The 22,389-nt window shown below is 40.5% G+C and overlaps 1 protein-coding gene across 5 annotated transcripts in view; it reads right to left on the bottom strand.

Annotated features, from left to right (window-relative positions):
* The window catches only part of LOC105935462 (potassium voltage-gated channel subfamily H member 7), a 104,705-nt gene that overhangs the window by 59,203 nt on the left and 23,113 nt on the right, over positions 1-22,389 (bottom strand). For all 5 annotated transcript variants that reach the window (XM_036127979.1, XM_036127980.1, XM_036127982.1 and 2 more), the window contains exons 3-4: positions 12,674-12,829; positions 969-1,448 (exon numbers count right to left, since the gene is read on the bottom strand). In XM_036127979.1, coding sequence (XP_035983872.1) covers positions 969-1,448; positions 12,674-12,829 — 636 coding nt within the window. The remainder of the gene's footprint in view (positions 1-968; positions 1,449-12,673; positions 12,830-22,389) is intronic.

Below are 22,389 nucleotides of genomic sequence, written 5' to 3'. Positions count from 1 at the left end.
TAGGCACTCGTACATGTCTCCCACAAACATTAATTCCTTATACTCTCCAGTGAATTCAGGATTACTTTCAACCCGTCTTTTATGCTTACCTCACACTCCACCACTGCCCAACTGTCTTTGTACACGTCTTTCACCCACTCACAAACTTCTCTGATCAGACTTCTGAATACACACTGCAAAAACAGAACTTACAAACAGAACGTAAAATGTTCTTAAAATTAATGCATTTGTCCTTGATTTGAGCAGGTAAATAAGGTAATTTGCCAATGGAATAAGATTTTTGCACTTAAAATAGGAACAACTCGTCTCCATCATCTTATTTCAAGTGCAGGATGTCTAATTATCTTATATTAGGGGTCAAAATACTCATTCCATTGGCAAATAATCTTATTTACCTGCTCAAATCAAGGACAAATACTCTAACTTTAAGAACATTTTACTTATTTTTAGATCCGTTTTTGCAGTGCAAGACCTCCTCTCCTGGCACCGTTCTCCCAATCCACCAAGACAATTGCAGCTGCTTCTGGCCTTCTTTATACTTCTACAACACCCATAGAAGCAAACATGGTATCTTTTTTCCAGGGCTTAATCAACTACAACCACATCCATCCTGTTCCCAACAACCTTTGAGGAGATAAGAATGATGTCCATGAAGAATACTGCTCTTCATTAAAATATGTATTCATCCAACCAGAACAAAGCTATTGCAGACGACCTTGTTCTCACGGAGAAAACATCTCCCCTTTACTCTTTATCATTCTAAATCTCTTGGGGGTGACTTATACCAGCAGATAATTTGATCGTGACTGGGCTGGTTACTTATTCAGGCATACAAACCCAGCTCATACTAAGATTTAAGGTGATAAGTGAAAAAGAAAACAGCCTTCATACATACATCTCTCCGCAAACTACAGTAGCTTACTCAGTAGATAATATATAGTGTATATAGTTAGTGTAGGTAAACCTACCTTCACTTGCATGCCTGTCCCTGAATGTAGTCTTGGACTTGCAGCCAAAGCCTTCAATGTCATGTACAGAGGAAGCTCTGCGAATACTGCACACGCTCTCTCTGGAGGCAGTTGGAGTAAGGCCCGGGATTGACGGCGCTGCAGTAAGAGTGTCCTCTTGGCTCTGGTGTTGGGTCTGGGCAACGGCCTGGCCCTGGTACATCCGACCCCAGGGGCCCTTGGGGGACGAGTGGTCCAAGGGGCCCGACACTGGGGTTGAGCAGTGGCTGGGGCCGATGAGAGCTGCCGTGTCATTGGCGTAGGAGGGGCTGCAGCTTTCGCGCGTGGTGGGAAGCTGGTAGTCACGTGTGGCCACCGAGCAGTCGCTGTGTCGCGGGGAATCCACCATGACAGCGTCAGGGTCCTCTTGGGGAAGGGACTGCTTGCTGATGCCCAGGAGAGGTAAGGCTGGGAAACGGAAGCGGAAGAATCTCCCTCTACCTGATGGGGGGAAAAGTAGAAGAGCAATACTGTCAGGATCCTTCATGTTCTAGCACAGGGGTGTCAAACATACGGCCCGCGGGCTGGTTCCGGCCCACCAAACAATTTAGTCCGGCCTGCTGGCTAAATTGATTATCATTATTCAAAAAAAAAAATAAAAAATAAATATTTATTAATTTTTTTTTCTTCCAGTGTCCTGTCTGGCAATGTGGCAATACGAATTGTTGTCTTAATACCAAAAAGAATTCATCAGAGTTGACTTTCACAAGTGGAGCAGTACTGCTTTTGCCATGGTGCTCCGCTTGATTTATGAATGTGAATAGTTTTATTATGATTCATGCGGGGAATATCTCAAATGATATGGACACTACACTGGAAAAGTAGGAGAGGAAAGGAAGAACAAGAAGAAAAAAAGAAAAGGTGAAAGAGGAGATAAAACGAAAAAGAATGATAAAACAATTATTGAAAAAAAAACATGTGCTTTGTTTATTGAAAATCTGCAGTTCCTATATTGTCCAGGAGGGGCGCTGTGTTTTAATCAGCAGATGGTAGCACTGAGCTTCAGATGTGGAAAACTGATTTTAAATCATTTCTTAATTTTTATCTGTTTGATGTATTTTGTCATGCAGGACAGTGTTTTTAAGTTCCAAAAAATGTGAATAAATGTTTTTCAACATTGTACAATCACTGTGATCAGTTCTTATGCATAATGCACAAGTAAATGTTTAACTGAGTAAAAGTATTGTTGAAATTGCACATACTTTTCTTAAAAACACTGAGGTTATTCATAATATATTGTGTAAAAGTATAATTAATTTATTAGTTTGACACCCCTATTAGAGTAGGGGTGTCAAACTCATGTATTAAACCAAAATGAGTTTGACACCCCTGTTCTAGGATATAATCTCTTGCCAACACCGGATTTGTTCAGACTTTAGGACTAAGGATGAAAAGTCTCAGGGCTACTGCATATAAACATGAAATACCTTGCTAAAAATACCAAATTCTATAAACCTGGGAGATGAAACTTCAAGCAGCAGATCATTGTTGACATGAGGGTTTCTGGGAGAGAAGGGATAGAGTGTGTTATGCAGTGCTCCTGACAGTAGAAGTGCTATAATTTGGGCAATTGTGAATGTTTCAGTTTATATTCATTTGACAGAAATTATTATCTGTGAATAGTTATTTTTTTAAGTATTAATTATATAGAGTATTCAGACAAGCCTAGTATCTAGATGTGTAAAGCTGGTAGAGAAATACTCTAAGTAATCTCCAGATGGAACTACAGGAAAGTGTGGTTCAGAAAATGTTGACTGGGAATTGAATAAAAAGGATTTATAAAAGAATGTATAATTTTCCTTTTATTTCATCATTAATTACTTTGTGTTGGTCCATCACAAAAAAAATCTAAAATGTAATAATGTAGTAACGTGGGGTAAATATTTTGCAAGGCACTTGACGTTTGTAGACAATGTAGGGAAGAAGTAACAGTAATTCTGAGCACTATTTTACTGTTGAAGTAACAGGGTTGTGGGGTTATCAATTACCCCTTTGACCTTGCGCTGTGTTTTCCCAGTGGGCTTACAATGGAACATGAATAAACTTCCCAGATCTGATATTTCAGATATTCGCTAATGGCACCGAAAAGCCTAGTGACGCCGCAATCTGTAAAAAACTCCAGCAGATCAAAACAAATGCATATTGTGCCTCAGGCTCAAGTTCAATCTTCAATTTCCTTTTAATTATTCATAGGGGAGAATGTTTGCTGAAATGTTATAATGCAGTGGTACACTGAGATGGGGATCCTTTAAAGGATTATGTTCAGTGTTTTAATGAGTGACTGATAGCCTCTGGAGAGATAAAGCCCGATGTAACAAAGTCATAGAGGATAATTGTAAGAAAACACTGTAGTCAGGAACAGTTATGAAGCATGACACTGACTGTAGTATAAATACTGAGCTGCCTATACGCTGACCAGTATTCACAAATACTTTGTTTTGTTTTAGATTATGTTTAGAAGTGTTTACGACAGAAATGCTTAAGGATTCTAACATATGGACAAGAAATCGCGGCCTCAGTCTAGTGAATCATTTAGCCACATGAGCATATGGCAAACATATTTCATTTCTCTTTCAGCTCCCAAACAAGTCTTGCTGCCCTGAAGAAAAACAGAAAGAAAGAAAAAAGAGGATAAATGTAATATTCTGCCTTACACAATTCTTGTGAAGGAGAAAAAAACAAATGCACCGTTTGCATTCAAATGTGTACAGGCCTTTATCCTCAGTAGAAATGGCATAGAGCAGGGGTGTCAAACATACGGCCCGCGGGCCGGATCCGGCCCGCCGAACAATTTAGTCCGGCTCTGGGGCTAAATGCATTATCATTATTAAAACATTTTTTTTTTTTTTTTTTTTTTTCAGTGTCCTGTCTAGCAATGTGGCAATAAGATGCCACAAAAAGCTCATCAGATTTGACTTTCACAAGTGGACAAGATAAAAGGAAGAGAATGATAAAACAATTATTGAAAAAAACATGTACTTTGTTTAATTTAAAATATGCAGTTCCTATATTGTCCACGAGGGGCACTGTGTTTTAATTAGCAGATTAAGCTTCAGGTGTGGAAAAATTCAAATAATTTCTTAATTTTTATCTGTTTGATGTATTTTGTCATGCAGGACAGTGTTTTTAAGTTCCAAAAAATGTGAGTAAATGTTTTTCAACATTGTACAATCACTGTGATCAGTTCTTATGCATAATGCACTTAAGTAAATGTTTAACTGAATAAAAGTATTGTTGAAATTGCACATACTTTTCTTAAAAACCCTGAGGTTATTCATAATATATTGTGTAAAAGTGAAAATAACTTAATATAAAAATCAACAACAAGTCCACATTTATTAGTTCTATTTAATCTTGCAATGAGTTTACTCGTGTGGCCCTCTTGAGATCAGATTAAGCTGTATGCGGCCCCTCAACCAAAATGAGATTGACACCCCTGCCATAGAGTGAAGAGAGTGGTTTATTTAACAAATGATTTTATAGTAAAGATGATGACCTGCTCATCCTTTTTCTTTAGGTTGAGCTTTGTGGCGTTGTGCTTTGTTCTGTGGCCAGTCCTGAAGTGTGGCACTAAGACGAGCTGGCCATTGCCCATACACCTACTGACCAAACGTTGGTTCCCAACAACAGATACCTTGTGGAGGAACCTGGGAGACCCCCTGGGACGGGGCCTGTCTACCCTAAGCCATGTCAGTGGTGTGAGATGGAATTATCCGAATGTTTATCAGGAATATCAAATTTCCAGTCCGTGTTCCTAATGGAGGAAATCGAGTTAACGGTTGCACACACGTTGCTATAAAAGCATCAACACAGGATGAATGTTTATGTGAAAAGTGAGCATTTTCATTCAATATACAAATTATACACGATGGGCAATTATAAGCAGATAACCGACATTGTTTGCGAGGTAGCCTTGTTCAACCCACGCTACATTTCTCCTAATAAACAGCCTGGGAGGGAATGGAGTACAAGCTGCCGTCCTTAGTGGGTAGATGTGACTCCTTCTGAGTAAATTTCTTTAATTGTTCCAACAATGATCCTACTAATGCACATCAAACCTATGCATCCAACGTCCTGTCTTCACTGCGCCAGTCTTCCATTGCGAAACAAAAACAGCCAATTTGAACCTTGCAGGAACAGCTACCCTCTCAGTACATTTCCTGGGTTTTCAGTGAGTGTGTCTCTTCCCTCTTTTGCCCTCTCATCCTTTCCCTTCTCCACCAGGCAGCTTTTTACACAACCAGTGGACACGGAGTTGCCCTTGTTGCTATGATACCAGAGTAATATTTGCATTGAATATTAATTGAGCCCTGAGATCCCCCCGTTGGGGAGAGAAATGTCCTTCTGTAACGCGAGCATGATACAGACGACAGGGGAGAAGCCCAGAAAGGAAAGAAAAGCTCCCACTGATGGTAAAAAAAAGGGGCAAAAACAAGCTGATGTCCTTCTGTGTCTGCCTCTGGTTCCGAGTTCTGCTGACATTAGACACAACTAAAGCAGTTGTGCAGTCAATGTGCTTAAATGATTTGCATGACGCATTATTTTACCTAAAGGAGTGTTTACCTGAGCTCCCAGTCCTCCAATTACAGAGATTACTCTGCCGCATCCCTACTTTGCGGCGTACTCATTTAGAGAGAAAATAAGGGTGTTATTGCACTGAGCCTGAGGTAATGGAAGTTAATTTTAAGTTTTCTTCTTTGATTATACAGTTTTACAAGGCGGGAAAATGCAAATGGGGATAAAGATAGGGCACTAAGATGTGATAAAGCTATCTGATGTGAAATTAACATAAATATTAAAAAGTTGCTTATATATAGATTGTAGAAAAAGACCCTTTTCTCCTCGTTGTCGGGCTATCAAATCGCACCAGACGTTTCCTGTTTTTTTGATCATTAAGGATTTTCAAACCTTTTTTTCTTTGCTAAATGCTTGAATAATAGGTCAGATTTAAAACATTTTCTGTACGCTATCTTCAAATTCTGAAGTTGCCTTAGTATTTGGTAGAATTGCCTTTAAACTGACTTGGGTCAGACATGTGGGTGTCCTTCCACAAGTTCCTCATAATTGTTTGCTGAAATTTGGGTCCGCTGCTCCTGACAGAACTGGTATAACTAAACCAGGCCTGTAGACCGCTTTTGCCAGCACCCATCATTTCAGCCAGACCTCTCAACTTTTATCAAAAGTCAAGGGTGAGATTATGCTAATTTGGGGGCGGGGCTTGTTTGGGGGCGGGGCTAACCGGACCCTGGAAGAGCCGGTGGAGTCAACTCCATCTCATTTTTATCCCACCAGACAATGAAGTAGACATGTATTACTTGTGTTAAAAAGAGAAAGAGACGTATTAATACTTTATTGTTCAGTTAATGGATTAAGACATAAAAAAATACACAATTGTTCAAATAATACTGAATACAATTAAATAGTTTTAAGTTATTGACCGAATTATTACACTGTTACACATTAATCTATGGGTTGTTTATCATTGTAGATCTATAACCTGATTGGTGAATCAGGCTGAGTTTCATCAAGCCTTTATGGTCAACAATTTCCCCTCAGCAGCAACACTGAATCACACAGAGGTTCCCGCTGCGTCTTTACGCACGATCCAGCTGCTGATGTCTCCCTCCTTTCAGCTCAATGCACTTCTAGACTGTTACAGTTTATAACATTCTCATCACCTTTCACAGCGACAGGTTTCTCAGTCAGTCGCCGCGCTGATCAGGCGAATTTCTATTGCTCTCGTCAGTGCGCTCTGGGCGGTGAGGTGGGCGGATTTTACCTCCGTGCGCTGCGTGCGACGGATAAACAGTGGGGAAAATGCATAACTAAAGGCTGTAAAGGGCTTCTATAAAGGGAACAGGGGTACTGACAGGTCTAAGATGAAGCCCCTGATGTTACAAGTTCTTTAAAATGACCCTTAAAAGTGCGCACCTGAATTAAAGCGCGAGGCAGCACGCCCACCGAAGCGCCACTGATTCTATGTTGTTAAAAATAAAATAGCATGAAATACAGCTAATAACTCTCCTATTGACTTTAACTGGCACACGTTGCTACCGATGTGAGGACATTAAACGGATTGAACGGACTGGAGCAGTTTTGAATGGTGAACAGTGATAAAAGCACCTGCTCCGAGGGAAAGGAGGGGGGAGAGGAGCAAGCGCGGAGGCACAGAAATACGGTGCATGTAGTTAAAAAAATGCAGAATTAATAAAAACGAAACTTATAAACAGACCAAATGGCGTTTTGAACTGCATCTGGTTAGCAGAACTGTTTTATGATCCAGCGTGCAGCCATGACTGGTTCTGAATGAACCGGTCATCTGGCTGCAGCTCCACCCCCGCCCCCTCCCCTCCTGTGTACGCGGTACAGGACCTTACCGGCTCACTTTCACCACTGTTAAGACTAAAATTATTCATAACTCTGATCACTCTTCCTGCTGCTCTGTTAACACGCACTGCAGCAGGAATTACTGATGGCCACAAGCTGTGAAAGAAGCCGAAACAGCTCAGCAGAAGGCGGAGTTTTGTCGTCCGCTGCCCAGATGGGCTTTGTGATTTTTATGCGTGAGAAATTACATGTTTGCGTGTGAAATGTCATGTGTTGCGTGTGAGCGTGTGAAATCAGTGAAATGCGTGTGTCACACGGTCAATGCGTGAGAGTTGATAGCTATGATTTCAGCTAACAAGTTTTCTATGAACCCGAGATCAGGGCATTGTGATGGCCATTCTGAAACCTTAACGCTATTATCCTTAAGCCCCATTGTAACTAATTTGGTGGTATGTTTAGAGCCATTTATATGGTGGCTGCAAGGTACAACCGCACTGCAAGTACATAAATTCACTGTAACGACAAAAAGTACTCCAAACACAAAACTGAGGCTAACATACAAAACACACAAAATGGGAAAATCCAGCAAAAGAAAAATGCTGCAATCACAGAAATTAGTCACACAAAGTGCAAACATGCTGCAAACACAAATGATGCTGACACACAAACACATGCAAAGGCAAAATGCAGCAAGTAGCAAAAACCGCTATAAGCTAAAAAAAAAAGCTAACTAGCTCCACATGACGGAAGTGCTCCAGATCACTAGGGGCAGGCGACCAGACCCAGCAGGCCATAGTAAACATTAACGGGATGCCCGAAGGAAACTTGAATAGAAAAAAGAAAAAGTATGTTTTCCTTCATGTTTACAATATTATAGAACAGCTGTATAATAAACTGTTGAAGCATGTAACACAGGATAGCCAAGGTAACAAGATGCCCTCTTCTGTCCTCCAAAATAAGAGTAAAATCACGATGTTTGAACAACTGTTTAACTCTATAGCAGACACAAAGTTGGTATTTACTGCAGGACATTAAATGCATTTGTTTTATACTATTTTATAATTTTAATAAAGCTGGTTATTTTTCTTTGCACATTCTGTCATGAAGGGATGCTTTTTATATAAGTTCAGTCCATTTACCGTTTACCATTTTCTGACAGACTTGCTTCTTTCTCTAGTATCCGTGGCATTTGAGAGCTCACTGATTGATGCACTGGACCTTGTTTGGAAAAGCTTTTCAGCTTTCTGGACCAGACTGAAAGCTTCATGCTCAACATTTTATGAAAATTTTTTCCAGCCGTTTATTTGGTCCTGCTGGGTGTTGGATATACAGTATATTTTGTTGTGGCCCACTGCAAAAGCCGCCGCATAGCTAGACATGGACTTCCCATGTCAGTGGTGCTGTTGCCTTGAGATTTGCCCAATTAACGGATTTGCCACTGAAATGGTAAGGCACCACTTGCTTCCATCTTGTTGTTCTTCCTGCTGACATAAAAACACATGCATGTGTTGCTGCTCTTCTCTATTCCCAGGCAATGTCACATCCAAAAAGCTTCATCGTTCCTGGGTGCAGCTCCATGCTTGGTGTGATTGCCATTTCCTCCAGAGGTAAGATGCCTGGTTCCAACTTAATGTGCTGCAGTTCTTTGCTGGTTTCTGATGTCATGGAGGAGATGATAGTATGGTTTTAAACAGAAACTATTTTATTTAAATTAGCATTTTATTGAATTACTATTACACAATATGAACAATCAGCTTAGTTAAAAATACTTGTAGCACTCCGCTCACATGACAATCAAAAATGAAATATACAATAATTATGTTTTCCACAGAAAATTATCCTGGGCCATCAGTCAAAACATCTACAGCCCCGTAGTTTCCTAAAGTCATTTAAAACTTCTTTAAAATGTAGATGATTTCAACCATTTTGCTCATTTACCATCTGATACCAGATAAAACAAAAGGACTAAATCACATCTGCTACACGTTTTTTTTTTTAAATATAAGAATAAGCCCTGAAAACAGTGATATTCATGCTTTGTTGAAGGATGTAGATCTGAAGGTAAGCTGGAGCAGGACGAAACTGGAGGACAAGGTCTAGCATTTTCTCGTCAGCATGCAGAGAACAACCGAAATAAGTTTTAAACTGGTAATATTACTCCTGTTTGGTTTGCTTTATGTTCAAAACTTTATTGTTAACCACTGTAGACAGTTTATATTGATCAATGTATTGCATAAACACCTATTTTTATCAAATATGATCGGTAGCCCACATGTATTGTACAAAGTGTGGGGAATAATGTTTCCACTCTGATATTTATAAACACAAAAAAATGTCCCCATCACTCTTAAAAAAACACTTTAATAAAATGCAGTCAGTGAAGTAATCATGTCATGTCTGGACTATTGTAATTCTCTTTTAATTGGTGTCAGCGAGGCCACTCGTTCGCAGCTACAGCTGGTACAGAATGCTGCAGGAAGATTTTTAACAGGAAAAAATAAAATGTGAGCACATAACTCCAGTTTTAGTATCAATACACTGGCTCCCTGTTAAGTTTCCAATCCATTTAAAAATTATTTTATTTACTTTTAAGTGCCAAAATGGGCTGGCCCCGTCCAATTTATCTGAACTGCTCCACCCCCATATACCTGTGCGTGTTCTTAGATCTACACCCACTGAAGGTCGTGTTTGTGACAAACCATTGAAAATGTTCTGAGTGTCGATACTTTTCAAGACTGGAGAGAATTCTGCCAAGATCCTCTTTTACAAACTAGTGCAGACGGTAACCTTATTTTCTGAAAAAATGCTTTTTTTAAAAAAATATTAAGCTTCTATTGTTTTGTTGAAAGAGGTAGAGAGATCAGTGGAAAAGATGGGTCTAGGGGCAGCAGATGTTCCTTTCAAATCCTTACTTCACCTGTCAACCTTTGGTCGGGTCACTGAGGTTACAGTTCATAGGAGGAAAACAGAGACTCCTTTCTTCAACCACACCTTTCATCCTGGGGGATCCTGATTCATTCTCAGACCAGGAAAACCTCTGAGTTCTGATTAGATCCTAATTCTAATCAGTTTTAGCACATTTTAGTTCAAAGATTGTCTTTTAATGTAAGGAATATCTTTTATATGTGGATCGTCAAGTATCACCGTTAAATGTCTAAACTTTCCAAAACTGCTTTCAAACAGTTATAACATCACTCATTTTATATGGTTTCCTCTGTACTTGTGTAAGTGGATTATTTTCTAGCATTGAGGAAGTGGTCCTGCTATTCCACATTAAAGTATAAGGTCAGAATCTATGGAGGTTGCAGCATGGATACAAAAATCAATGAATGCACCTAATGCTCTGACAAAAATGAGATATTGTAGCACCTTGATCATTATTGAAGCTGTCCAATAAAATTGTCAGACTTATTAAAAAATAAATCACTTTACCTCTGAAGAAGCTTATTTGATATCTACCTAGTGAATTCCTTTTATCTGTGACTAACAAAAGAGATGACCATGAGAAACACCTACAGTTTTTTGTTGTTTGCAGAATAGCAGTCTGATCTCCATGCCACGCTGCACTGATGCAGTAATTCAAAAGGAGCCCAAACAAGTATTGAGGACATTGAAATTGAATTGAATACTTTTCAGAAGCCTAAAATCTCTGTTTAAAATGTCCTTTTTATGAATTTTAATGCTATTCTAATTTTCTAAGACATTCATTTTCTTGTTTCTCATTATCTGTCACCCATAATCATCAAAATGACAACAAATAAAGGCTTGCAATATTTCACAAGTTTTACTTTCTGAAATGAGAAAAATATTGACTTCCTTTTACCACATTACATTTTTGTAGATGCACCTGTAATTACAAGGACTTACATTCCTAATACCAAGGCTGCACATTGGTGTGTGCGTGTATATACATATATATACATATATATACACACACACACACACAACAGTGCACACTCGAATAACAGCAAAAACTACAACATCAAACAACACTGCCTGTTCTTCACACCAACCCCCCATGAGGCAGTGCAGCTTTTTAAGAGCCTTGTCCAATTACAGTCATTCCGAGGTGACCTACGTTGCTCCTCACTGCCGCTCTATATATCAAAGACGGAGAGTAGAAAAGGAGTTGGACTTTAGAGGAGACGGAGGAGGAGTGAACCTCTGGGGAAAGGCATTGTACACTTTTACACCACACCGACTCTCACAGCTCTCCTCAAGTAGTTCATCAGGCCTTCCTGGCAGGGTATGAGCTATAATTGGGCCAGACCTTTGCAATGATAGCAGGCAAACATCAGAATCTGCTAAAAGGGTGGCGTCAACATGCCAACGGAGCGGCCAAGCAATGATTACCAGCAGCTCCACATGAAATGTACAAGCTGCGCAGCACTAAGGCTCCGATTTATTAACAATCAAGATATGCAGAATCAGCTAAAAACAAAGATAAAAATAAACTTCATAATGCACCCTTAAATGACTGTCTAATGATCATCCTCTACAATGCTTTAAAATATTTGTTACCACCAAATATCACATGAGGTCCCTGTAGCTCAGAGAATAGACTGTTTGTTTATAAATCATTGAACAGCTTGGCACTTAAATACATTAAAGACCTGTTGTTGCTATATCAACCCTCCAGATCACTCAGGTCTTCTGGTTCTGGCCTACTCTGCATACCCAGAACCAGAACCAAAAACGGAGAAGCAGCATTTAGTTCCTATGCGCCACAAATCTGGAACAAACTTTCAGAAAACTGCAAAAGAGCGGAAACACTGAGTTCCTTTGAATCAAGGCTGAAAACCCACCTGTTAGCTTTCAACCCATAACAGGAACACTGACCAACACATTTTGATGTGTATTGATGTTTTCACCTGATACCATTCAATGTTTGTTACTGGTCTCACAACCAGTGCCTATGTGTGTGTTTGATGTTTTCATAATAAAAAGCACTTTGAACCACCTTGCTGCTGTACTGCAAAAATGAAACTAAAAATAAGTTGAATTTTCTTAAAATGAATGTATGTGTCCTTGATTTGAGCATGCAAATAAGATGATTTGCCAATGGAATAAGATTTTTGCACATAAAATAGGAACAACTCATCTCCATCATCTTACTTCAAGTGCAGTATATCTAATTATCTTATTTTAGGGGTCAAAATACTCATTCCATTGGCAGATAATCTTATTTACCTGCTCAAATCAAGGACAAATACACTAAATTCAAGAAAATCTGACTTATTTTTAGTTCCGTTTCTGCAGTGTGAAATCTGCTACACTAATAAACTTGAGTTATCTATCGCCAACTTGCTCCCCGCTGAGCCTTTTCTGCCTCTACTCACGTTGGTCAGCTTTGGAGGGAGACGTGTGGTTGAGTCTCTCCAGCGAGTCGCAGCTGACGTCGTCCTGGATGTAGTCGAAGTTCAGGATGAACATCATGACCACGCCCTCCTCGTTCTTTACCGGGATGATGTGAGTGGTGCAGGGGAATTTCGAACCTAACAGAAGGATTTAAAAAAAAAGACTTAATTAATGAATACAAGCGTAAATCATTTCACATTTACGCACTTCTCTCTGTTGGTGCAATAAATATAATAATGTTTGCGACTGCAGTGTGCAAAGAGGGTTTCCAGGGGTATGAATACTATTCTGAGGCTCTGTGTACACTGTAAAAACATACAACGTACGTAAGGCCAAGTTTGAAATTTAAAACCATTTCAAAAAAACAGCTGAGTTCAAACTGATTCAGCACTCCAAGTACAATCTGACCCTGGAGCTTTCCATTAACACTCTTTGACATTCAAATATGCTCCTCGTGAAAGCTGGTCGCTGAAAGGCCTGGCAGAAAAATCAGGGTCAAACAGTCACGAGGTCCGTGAATGAAATCCTCCTCGAGCTGAATATTTAATGAGCCAATTTGGCCTGAGTTCGCCTGTACAGCTGGGTGGAGTTATACACATGGAAACAAAGTTATGTCACGTGACATTAAAGAACAGGACAGAGACGACAGACCGGATGGGAACACGCATGGATCCCGACTCTGGTCCTAGTTATTCAGGTTTGTGATTGGTTTGTGGTTTTAGCAACAAAATGCCCCCGTTTGCTGCTAAATCTTTAAATCATATTGATCAGAGAGACGCTTGACGGGTTCTTACAGGTTTATCTTATAGCGACCCTGTCTACCATGTCACCAACCTGTTTCAAAGATGGAGTCCTGTCAGTTGTCCACCATAGTGTTTTGCATGTACAGGACTGTCTCAGAAAATTAGAATATTGTGATAAAGTTCTTTATTTTCTGTAATGCAATTAAAAAACATGAAATGTCATACATTCTGGATTCATTACAAATCAACTGAAATATCGCAAGCCTTTTATTGTTTTAATATCGCTGATTATGGCTTACAGCTGAAGAAACCCAAATATCCTATCTCAAAATAAAAAGTATACTAGTAGGCTGTTCAACTAATCACTTGAATCGTCTAATTAACTGGAAACACTGCAGGGTTTCCTGAGCCTTGAAAAACACTCAGCTTGGTTCAGTAAACTAAATCACAAGTATGGTAGTGGTTAAGAGACAGCATAAGATTCTCACAGTAACTGGTGTACTGACCATGGCATTACTGTCCTTGATTGGCCTGCCAATTCCCCTGACCTGAACCCCATAGAGAATTTGTGGGCTATTGTGAAGAAGAAGCTGAAAGACACCAGAGCCAACAATGCAAATGAGCTAAAGGCCGCTATTGAAGCATCCTGGGCATCCATAACACCTCAGCAATGCCACAGGCTGATTGCCTCCATGCCACGCCGCATTGATGCAGTAATCTGTGCAAAAGGATTCCCAACCAAGTACTGAGTGCATTAATGGACATTTTCAAATGTTTGATTTTGTTTTACTGTTATAATTGTTTTTTTTACTTGGTCTGAGGAAATATTCTAATATTTTGAGATAGGATATTTGGGTTTCTTAAGCTGTAAACCATAATCAGCAATATTAAAACAATAAAAGGCTTGCGATATTTCAGTTGATTTGTAATTAATCCAGAATGTATGACATTTCATGTTTTTTAATTGCATTACAGAAAATAAAGAACTTTATCACAATATTCTAATTTTCTGAGACAGTCCTGTATGCCAAACATTTAAAATTTTGTCTCAACTTCTTCCACATTTGTCATGTGCACCGATTTCTGGAGTCCCCAATTAATACTTCTTGTGTGAGGAAATGATCCCACACGAGCTACGGATATCTGCAGCTCCTCCTGAGTAACCAAGACCTCTTGGCTGCTAATCTGATAAATGCAACCCTGACTCGGCCGGACACTTCTCAAAAGTAAAAAGGAGTGTGAATGCAAATCCAGATTTTTGGTTGCAAAAAATGCAGGAAAGCAAGCCTCATTTTCCTCCAGCTTCATAATTGGGCATCATGTTATTCAAAATAAGCAGCAAAACATATTGAAGAATGTGGTTCCTGACAAATGGGGTGAATATAGAGGCTTGAAAAAGTATTTTTCCTGTTTAGTTTCATCACACCCTCGAATTACAGTGGACTGTTTGAGAGTTAAATTTTGGATTTAACTGACCAGAGCACCTTCATTCGTTAAATAAAGCCCAGTTATATGGAGTGTACAGCGTATTGTGGTCCTGTGGACACATCCTTCGGTCTCTGTGGAGCTCTGCAGCCATTTCGGAGTTAACTTTGATCTCTGTGCTGCTTCTCTGATTAACGCCCTCTCCTGGCATTATGTTGTGGTATCATGTGCTTTCCATTTAAAGATAAGGAATCTGATGGTGCTCCAGGGGATCTTCAAGGATTTGGATCTATTTCTTTATAAGCCCACCCTGACTTGTACTTCCCAACAACTTCGTCCCTGACTTGTTTGCAGAGCTCCTTGGTCTCCATGGCTTCCATGCCTCTTGCTTCAAGATTAAAAAAACTTTTAAATACAGTTTGGAATGTAACCAAAAATATGTAAAAAGCATGAGTGGTGTGTGTGTGTGTGTGTGTGTTTGTGAGGGGGCTGCCTGCGTACCTTTGAATAGCACTGTATTTTAACAATGGACTGTGAGTCATTAAGGGCTGCAAGAATCCATTCAACTTGTGAGAAAAGGAAAGAAGTAGTAGCCCTTTGTTGCTTGTGCAGGTGCTTCAGCCAGGTTTTTAGCCAACAGAAAAATATATGCCAGGTTAAAAAAAAAAACCTACATGGACATTTCTGGAAGATGCTCCTTCTTGCATTAGGCTCTCAGTCTTGCTGTCACCACAGTGCTATTTATAGCTCACCCAGCAGGCACCCAGCCCACTGCCATTCTTTACTTGGGGGGGGGGGGGACACAGACAAACCGCTGCATACACAACTACATCCCTACGATCTTCTGACACACTGTGTGTGTGTGTGTGTGTGTGAGTGCACAAAAGCAGACGTGACAAACACACAGACTAATTGTAGAAACCCAGTCTTATGTGATTTTCTTGTATTCCACTGGTCCAGAGTCTCGTTTTAGGATGCGCCCTAAAGCAACAGTTTCACCAGGCCGGGGTTTGATTTATGTTTCGGGGAGCTGCACTTCTGCTGGGCTAAGCAGCTTGTTGGCCCTAATAGTAAATCATTGCCGCCATGAATGGATCCAGCCATTATTTTCGGTCGAGAGTGGGAGGGGGGGGGGGGGGGGGGGGGGGGGGTAGGTGTTAACACAGCTCATCTCATTTGTGCAAAAAGGAGCCGAAAGCCAAAGGATCTTCTCTTTGCTGATATAGTTTGTCAGGAACAGTAAGAGTCCCCGATATGCTGAATGAAAACCTTCCAACCACAGTGCACACAGCTTTAGCTTAATAAACTGTTCACATTTTGACACATTGCATCCAAACATTTTCTTTTACTGCAATTTTAGAAAACAAAAAGCAGCATAAGTGGAAAGAACATGATTCACTGTTGGTATTCACCTTACTTTGCTATAATACTCCAAAATGAAAATAAGTAAAGCAAAATTTTCTTCAGACGCCACCAATAAGTAGACATTTAATCCCAGAATTGACAGCTCCAATGTGAAAGCCTCAGAGGTGTGTGGCGGTGGAAGCATCATGCTGTGGGGATGCTTTCCTTCAGCACCAACAGGGAAGCTGCTCTGAGTTGTTGGAAACATATGAAACCAAGAACACTGCTTGATCCACCCGTCTTGATATTATTTATCCCAATATCCGTCCAAGCAGATACCCTAATATCATAACCTAACCATTTTCAGAGCACGATGAATTGGCAGCAATTGGAAAGACTAATACAATGACCGTTTTAGAGATTTTACAATATGTTCATGGATTTAGTGGAAACCACTCAGCACAGCTGGAAGCCGCGGACTGAACTACGTGAACTCTGAAATTAAAAGCTCTATTTTCATTTGAAAGATCAAGAACTAAATAACACTCCAGAGTTTTAAACAAACTGGGGCAAAGTGTGAAAAAGTTTAAGGAGGGTTCAATACGGCAACTCCTTCAACATTTCATCATTTGAGTCACATTGTTTGCAAATTAAACTGATGACCATCTCCATGGAAACAAGAACGGGCTCAGGGGAGAAGCCAATGTTCTCATTTGTTGCATTCGGTACCACCTCCAAGAAAACAAAATAAGATCTCTATCCGGTATCAAATCACCAACAAGCATGACAACTGGTTCAGAGAACCCAGAAAAGCATCAAACCGAGAAAATTCACAAGAGTCAGCACTTTGTGTAAATACCAACCTGCAGAGGCTATCCCCACTGTCCAATATTATTGTTTGAGGGCACGTACAATCCCACATTTGCATTGACATGCCTGTCCAAACAAATACAAATCTTATTCTTTCAACCTGACATTTGCAAACACAGACGTCTTTGTAAAAGCATGCACTTCAGTTGCAGGCCTACGAACAACAAAGCACCGTCGGAAAAGTGGCTCCTTGAAGTGCATTCTGTTTTATGCTAAAAGGGCATCAGACAGTGAATATGTCACACACTACTGCAAAAATCTGGACCATATATGCAGGATACAGCGTCAATGGATCAGGTAATGGCAATCCCTCATACTGAGCAAGCATGAAGCGACAGTGGGAAGAAAAACTCCCCATTAACGGGAAGGAAAACTTCCAGCAGAACCGGGCTCAGTATGAACGGTCATCTGCCTCGACCGACTGGGGGTTACAGAAGACAGAGCATAGACACAACAATGTTATTGCTAAAAATCACGGTTCTATAGGTGAGTGAAGAAAACATTCTGGGGTGCTTTAAATGTGGTTAAAAAGATTTGTACAGCAACTACTGTCCATATGCTGCGGTACCTAAAACTTATAGGTTTTATGGGTTTCTTTCAATAACGTCTTCCTTCTTGCAACTCTTCTGTGAAGACCAGATTTGTGGCAGAGTGGCAGCCTGTGGGATTCAAACCAGGGAACTTGCACCCTGCTCTAATCACTAGGACAACACCCCCTTTCAAAACAAAGATGTAAACTTTTAAAAGTAATCTGAGTTTGTGGGCCCATGCATAGGAACACGCCATCTTTAAATAGAATGACTGGAATCAATCCACATTTATAATTCATAAGCGCTTGGCATTACATTCAATAAAACATAAGGGTTGATCTTCTGTAGACAATATAGGGATTAGAGACATTATAGGGATGAGAGGATCAGTGCTGTGTTTCCCTTCATATCATGTTCAGCTGTTTTATGCTATAAACAGTTGGTTTAGTGTCAGTTAAAACAGTCCCATGAGAAATTGTATTATTTGAGGTTTGTGTGATTATATCAGCAGAGCAGCTACGATAAAAATGTGAAGTATGAATCAAGTTTGACCGAATTCGTTTTGAATAAAGTTTCATGCTTTCTGGTTATTACTCCGAGAAGCAAATCTTTCATTTTGAGCTTCAAAGGGTTGATCTGCCTGAAAGGCCAGAAGAGAAGCAAATAGAAGCATTACAAAGATGGAAAATGTGGAAAGGCAGAGCTTGGCAATATTTTTACCTCTTGACCTGTTTCACATTTTGTTGCAAAAACCAGAGCCTATAATGTCGAAGACCAGATCTTGTCGAGAATCTGGGGCAAGACTATTGTGCACAAAAGCTATCCAAGCAGTCCGGCTGAGCTCAAGCTATTTTGCAAAACTGATGTTTCTGTTTTGCCAAATAGAAATGCAGGCCACACTTTTCAGATTTGCTGAAAAGTGGCTCTAATGTGAGAAACAAAAATGTTGTATTATGAATACTTTTTATAGGCACTGCAAAGGGGAGGGGAAATCAAATAGGTTGAATAAAGTTAACTCATTTATAAAACAGAAAAAAAAGAAACAAGTTGTTAAAACTTCCGCTCCAAACGACAACGAGCTCCTCACATCTGAACAGAGGAACTTTGGAGTAAAACTTAGATTGCTAATGTAAATTATTTTGATATATTTCCCCGTTTCCTTCTCGTTTTCCATCATTTCTCTGCATCCAAACTTCCTTCTGATTCAATCCTCAAGTTACAAGCTTTCTTCGTCTCCATATCGCAGGCTGTCTATTATATTCCCCTGTTAAGTTACCCTTGTCTGCACTTGTTTTATTTATCTGTTGTTATTCTACTCACTTCCCCCCGTTTCCCCCCCGGCGGCCCTAATCTGCCTCCCCTTCATCCTGTATCCGAGAAATAAAATAGCCGCTCAGGTTCTCTGCAGGAAGACGGCCTGACGCGTTAAAACCGCACAGATCAAACAGCTCCCCGGCGCTGCTGCTCCCCATGCAAATTTCTTCCTGCCTGCTCGTCTGCATATCCTGCCCCGGGAAAGGGTCGGGGCCACACACACACACGTGCGCGCGGAGATCCTCATGCAAACGCGTTTACGTCGCTCGCCCGCACGCGGCCTGCCAGCAGCCTTAATTAGCAGAATGTTCCCTGTCCAAGTGAATCTAATATGCAGGCGATGGAGCTGGTTTACATGCTGCGGTGTAATGAGAGAAAGCGCCTCTGAACGGCACTAAAACAACTTCGGGCCGGGGGCCGTCTCCGGCTGGAACGTTTCCAGGGAGATGCCGTGGTTTAATGACGTGTCGGGTGACAATGTACCTCTTTAATGACGTCAAAAATTAAGAGGAAGTGGTGGATGGGATGGGATGGGGGCATTCTTCTGCACACTCAATCCTGCAGTCATGGATGGAAGAACAATAACAACAATATTTTCTGCCGTCTAAGCCTCAGCGGATGGCAGGAAGTGCTGAGTGGAGGTTCCTTCATGGAGCGGAGAGAAGTCAAACTTTTAGCAAGGTGAAAGTCGGCTGATAAACACGGAGCTGCCAATCTTTACACCGTCCCGGGCGAGGAACAGAAAGGAATCCCACATAATGTTTCTGCATTGCTGCTACGTTGCTGTAGTCACCTGGCGCGTCAAGGTCAGGCTTTAAGCCCCGGGAAAGGAAACGCAGGACTTATCGATTGAAACCTTTTCCGCTCGGCTTCGCTTTCCTTGCTGATGCAGTGCTTCCTACCCGGATTAACAGGGCTACCTGGTAATCTGTCGCCACGCAGATGGCTCAGCAGGATGACGGCGCAGCGTGTTATCAAGTGCGAACACTAAATATGCCAAATCACAGCGGGTTAAGGAGCTCTTTGATGTTTTCGGAGCAAAGCAGAGCCGAGGGTCGCCTCTTTGGAATCCATTATTATCAGGCACTTAGGTGACTTAGTTGTTATCCTTCTAAACAAAAGATTATTGGCTTCACCCTCGCTAGATGCAACTTGTGTACAAAATGCCATCAACACACAGACCCCATGCTGAAATGTGGCGGGGGCAGCGTCCTGCGGAGGGGAGGAATTTCTTTAGCAGGGACAGGGAAGCTCGTCAGTGTTGATGGGAAGATAGACGGACCTATAAATTGAAAGAAAGCTGGTTGGAGAGTCAGCTGGAGTGAATGTCCACCTTCAAGCAGGACAACAACCCTAAACATACACCCTGAGCTGCAGTGGAAGAGTTTAAATCAGGGGTGTCAAACATACGGCCCGCGGGCCGGATCCGGCCCGCCGAACACTTTAGTCCGGCCCTGTGGCTATATGCATTATCATTATATATATATATATATAAAAAAAAAAACAGTGTCCTGTCTGGCAATGTGGCAATAATAATTGTTGTCTTAATGCCAAAAAGAGCTCATCAGATTTGACTTTCACAAGTGGAGCAGTATAGTGCTCCGCTTGATTTATGAATGTGAATAGTTTTATTATGATTCATGTGGGGAATATCTCAAATTATATGGACACTACAATGGGAAAGTAGGAGAGGAAAGGAAGAACAAGAAGAAAAAAAAACAAAAGGTAAAAGAAAGAGGAGATAAAAGGAAGAGAATGATAAAACAATTATTTAAAAAAACATGTACTTCGTTTAATTGAAAATATGCAGTTCCTGTATTGTCCACGAGGGGCGCTGTGTTTTAATTAGCAGATTAAGCTTCAGGTGTTTAAAAATGTAAATCATTTCTTAATTTTTATCTGTTTAATGTATTTTGTCATGCAGGACAGTGTTTTTAAGTTCCAAAAATGTGAATAAATGTTTTTCAACATTGTATAATCACTGTGATCAGTTCTTATGCATAATGCACAAGTAAATGTTTAACTGAGTAAAAGTATTGTTGAAATTGCACATACTTTTCTTAAAAACGCTGAGGTTATTTATAATATATTGTGTAAAAGTGAAATTAATTTAATATAAAAATCAACAAGTCCACATTTATTAGTTCTATTTAATCTTGCAATGAGTTTAGTCGTGTGGCCCTCTTGAGATCAGATAAAGCTGTATGCGGCCCCTCAACCAAAATGAGTTTGACACCCCTAGGCTTAAATCAAAGTATATTCAGGTGATAGAAGGTGCCCAGTCAAAGTTCAAAGCTAAATCCTGTAAGAATTGGTAGCAAGACTTAGTTTTAATGCTCACAGATGCCCTTCATGCAGTATAACTGAGTTTTACCAGTTTTGCAAATCAAAGTATATATCCACATCACTCTAGATGTAAAAAGATGAAAGATGGCTCTCCAAAGTACACCAAAGGCTTATGCATCCTAGGTGACGAGGCTTATTGAGCCCCCTGAAGTCGCACGTGTTCATTTAGACAGAACCAATGACAGTTGATGCAGAACTGACTTCTTGAGGGTGCATCTCGCTTTGTAACAGAATACGTCAACCTGTCACACGTCGATGTGCCCCTGGGCAAGGCACTTAACCCCCCGTTGCCTACTGAGCTGCGTATCGGTGTATGAATGTGTGCGCGTGTACAGCGCTTTATATGGTCAGTATGACCGGAAAACCACTATATAAGTTCAGTCCATTTACCATTTAACAAATACTGTTAAATGGTAAATGGTAGAAGGCGGTGACGGTAGGGAATAGGGCTTCAGCATTTTTTTTAAGGGTCTAATTGAACTGAGTTCTAAGAAGCAGCAATTGTTCTTGCAGCTTCCCATTACATGGCCCAGTATCACCTTGGAGTGAGGATTAGCAGGCGTACAACTGTTGGAGCAGGGGACAAAGTTCAGATGAGGACGCCGTTACCTCAGCAGCCAACTGTTCCCACTGAGCTGCTTCTTAATTACAGCTCAGGCAACACAAACAAAAAAAAAAGGAGCAAAACCCACGACCATAAACTCCCCTCCCCGATTACCTCAGCTCCATGGTACATTTTTCCCACTTTCTACGCAGAATCATCGATGCAAAGCTATTTACTATGTATTGCTGGTTAAAACCTAACAGTACTTTTTTAAAAACATCAATATATAAGAGCTAAACAGAATCTCTAATGATTTAGAAAATTGAAATTCTAAATAATTAGAACATACTACTCCAAAATGAATTTGTTAAATAAACTCAAACATGGAAAAATGAGTCAACATAATCTAGAAGAGATAATTCGAACTGTTTATTAGCAGTGGGTGTGTTAGACGTTCATTGTGTTTGCTCAGCTCGTAAATACGTGCTGTTGAGAACTGCCGGGTTTGTTTGAATCTCCGCTGCATCAGTGGAGCAAAATTAAATCTTGCCGTATGAACAAACAGGTTATCTCTGCCGCCT

The sequence above is a fragment of the Fundulus heteroclitus genome, chromosome 24, assembly GCF_011125445.2.
Source record: "Fundulus heteroclitus isolate FHET01 chromosome 24, MU-UCD_Fhet_4.1, whole genome shotgun sequence".
NCBI lineage: Eukaryota > Metazoa > Chordata > Actinopteri > Cyprinodontiformes > Fundulidae > Fundulus > Fundulus heteroclitus.
This window is presented reverse-complemented; position numbering and strand designations above follow the sequence as displayed.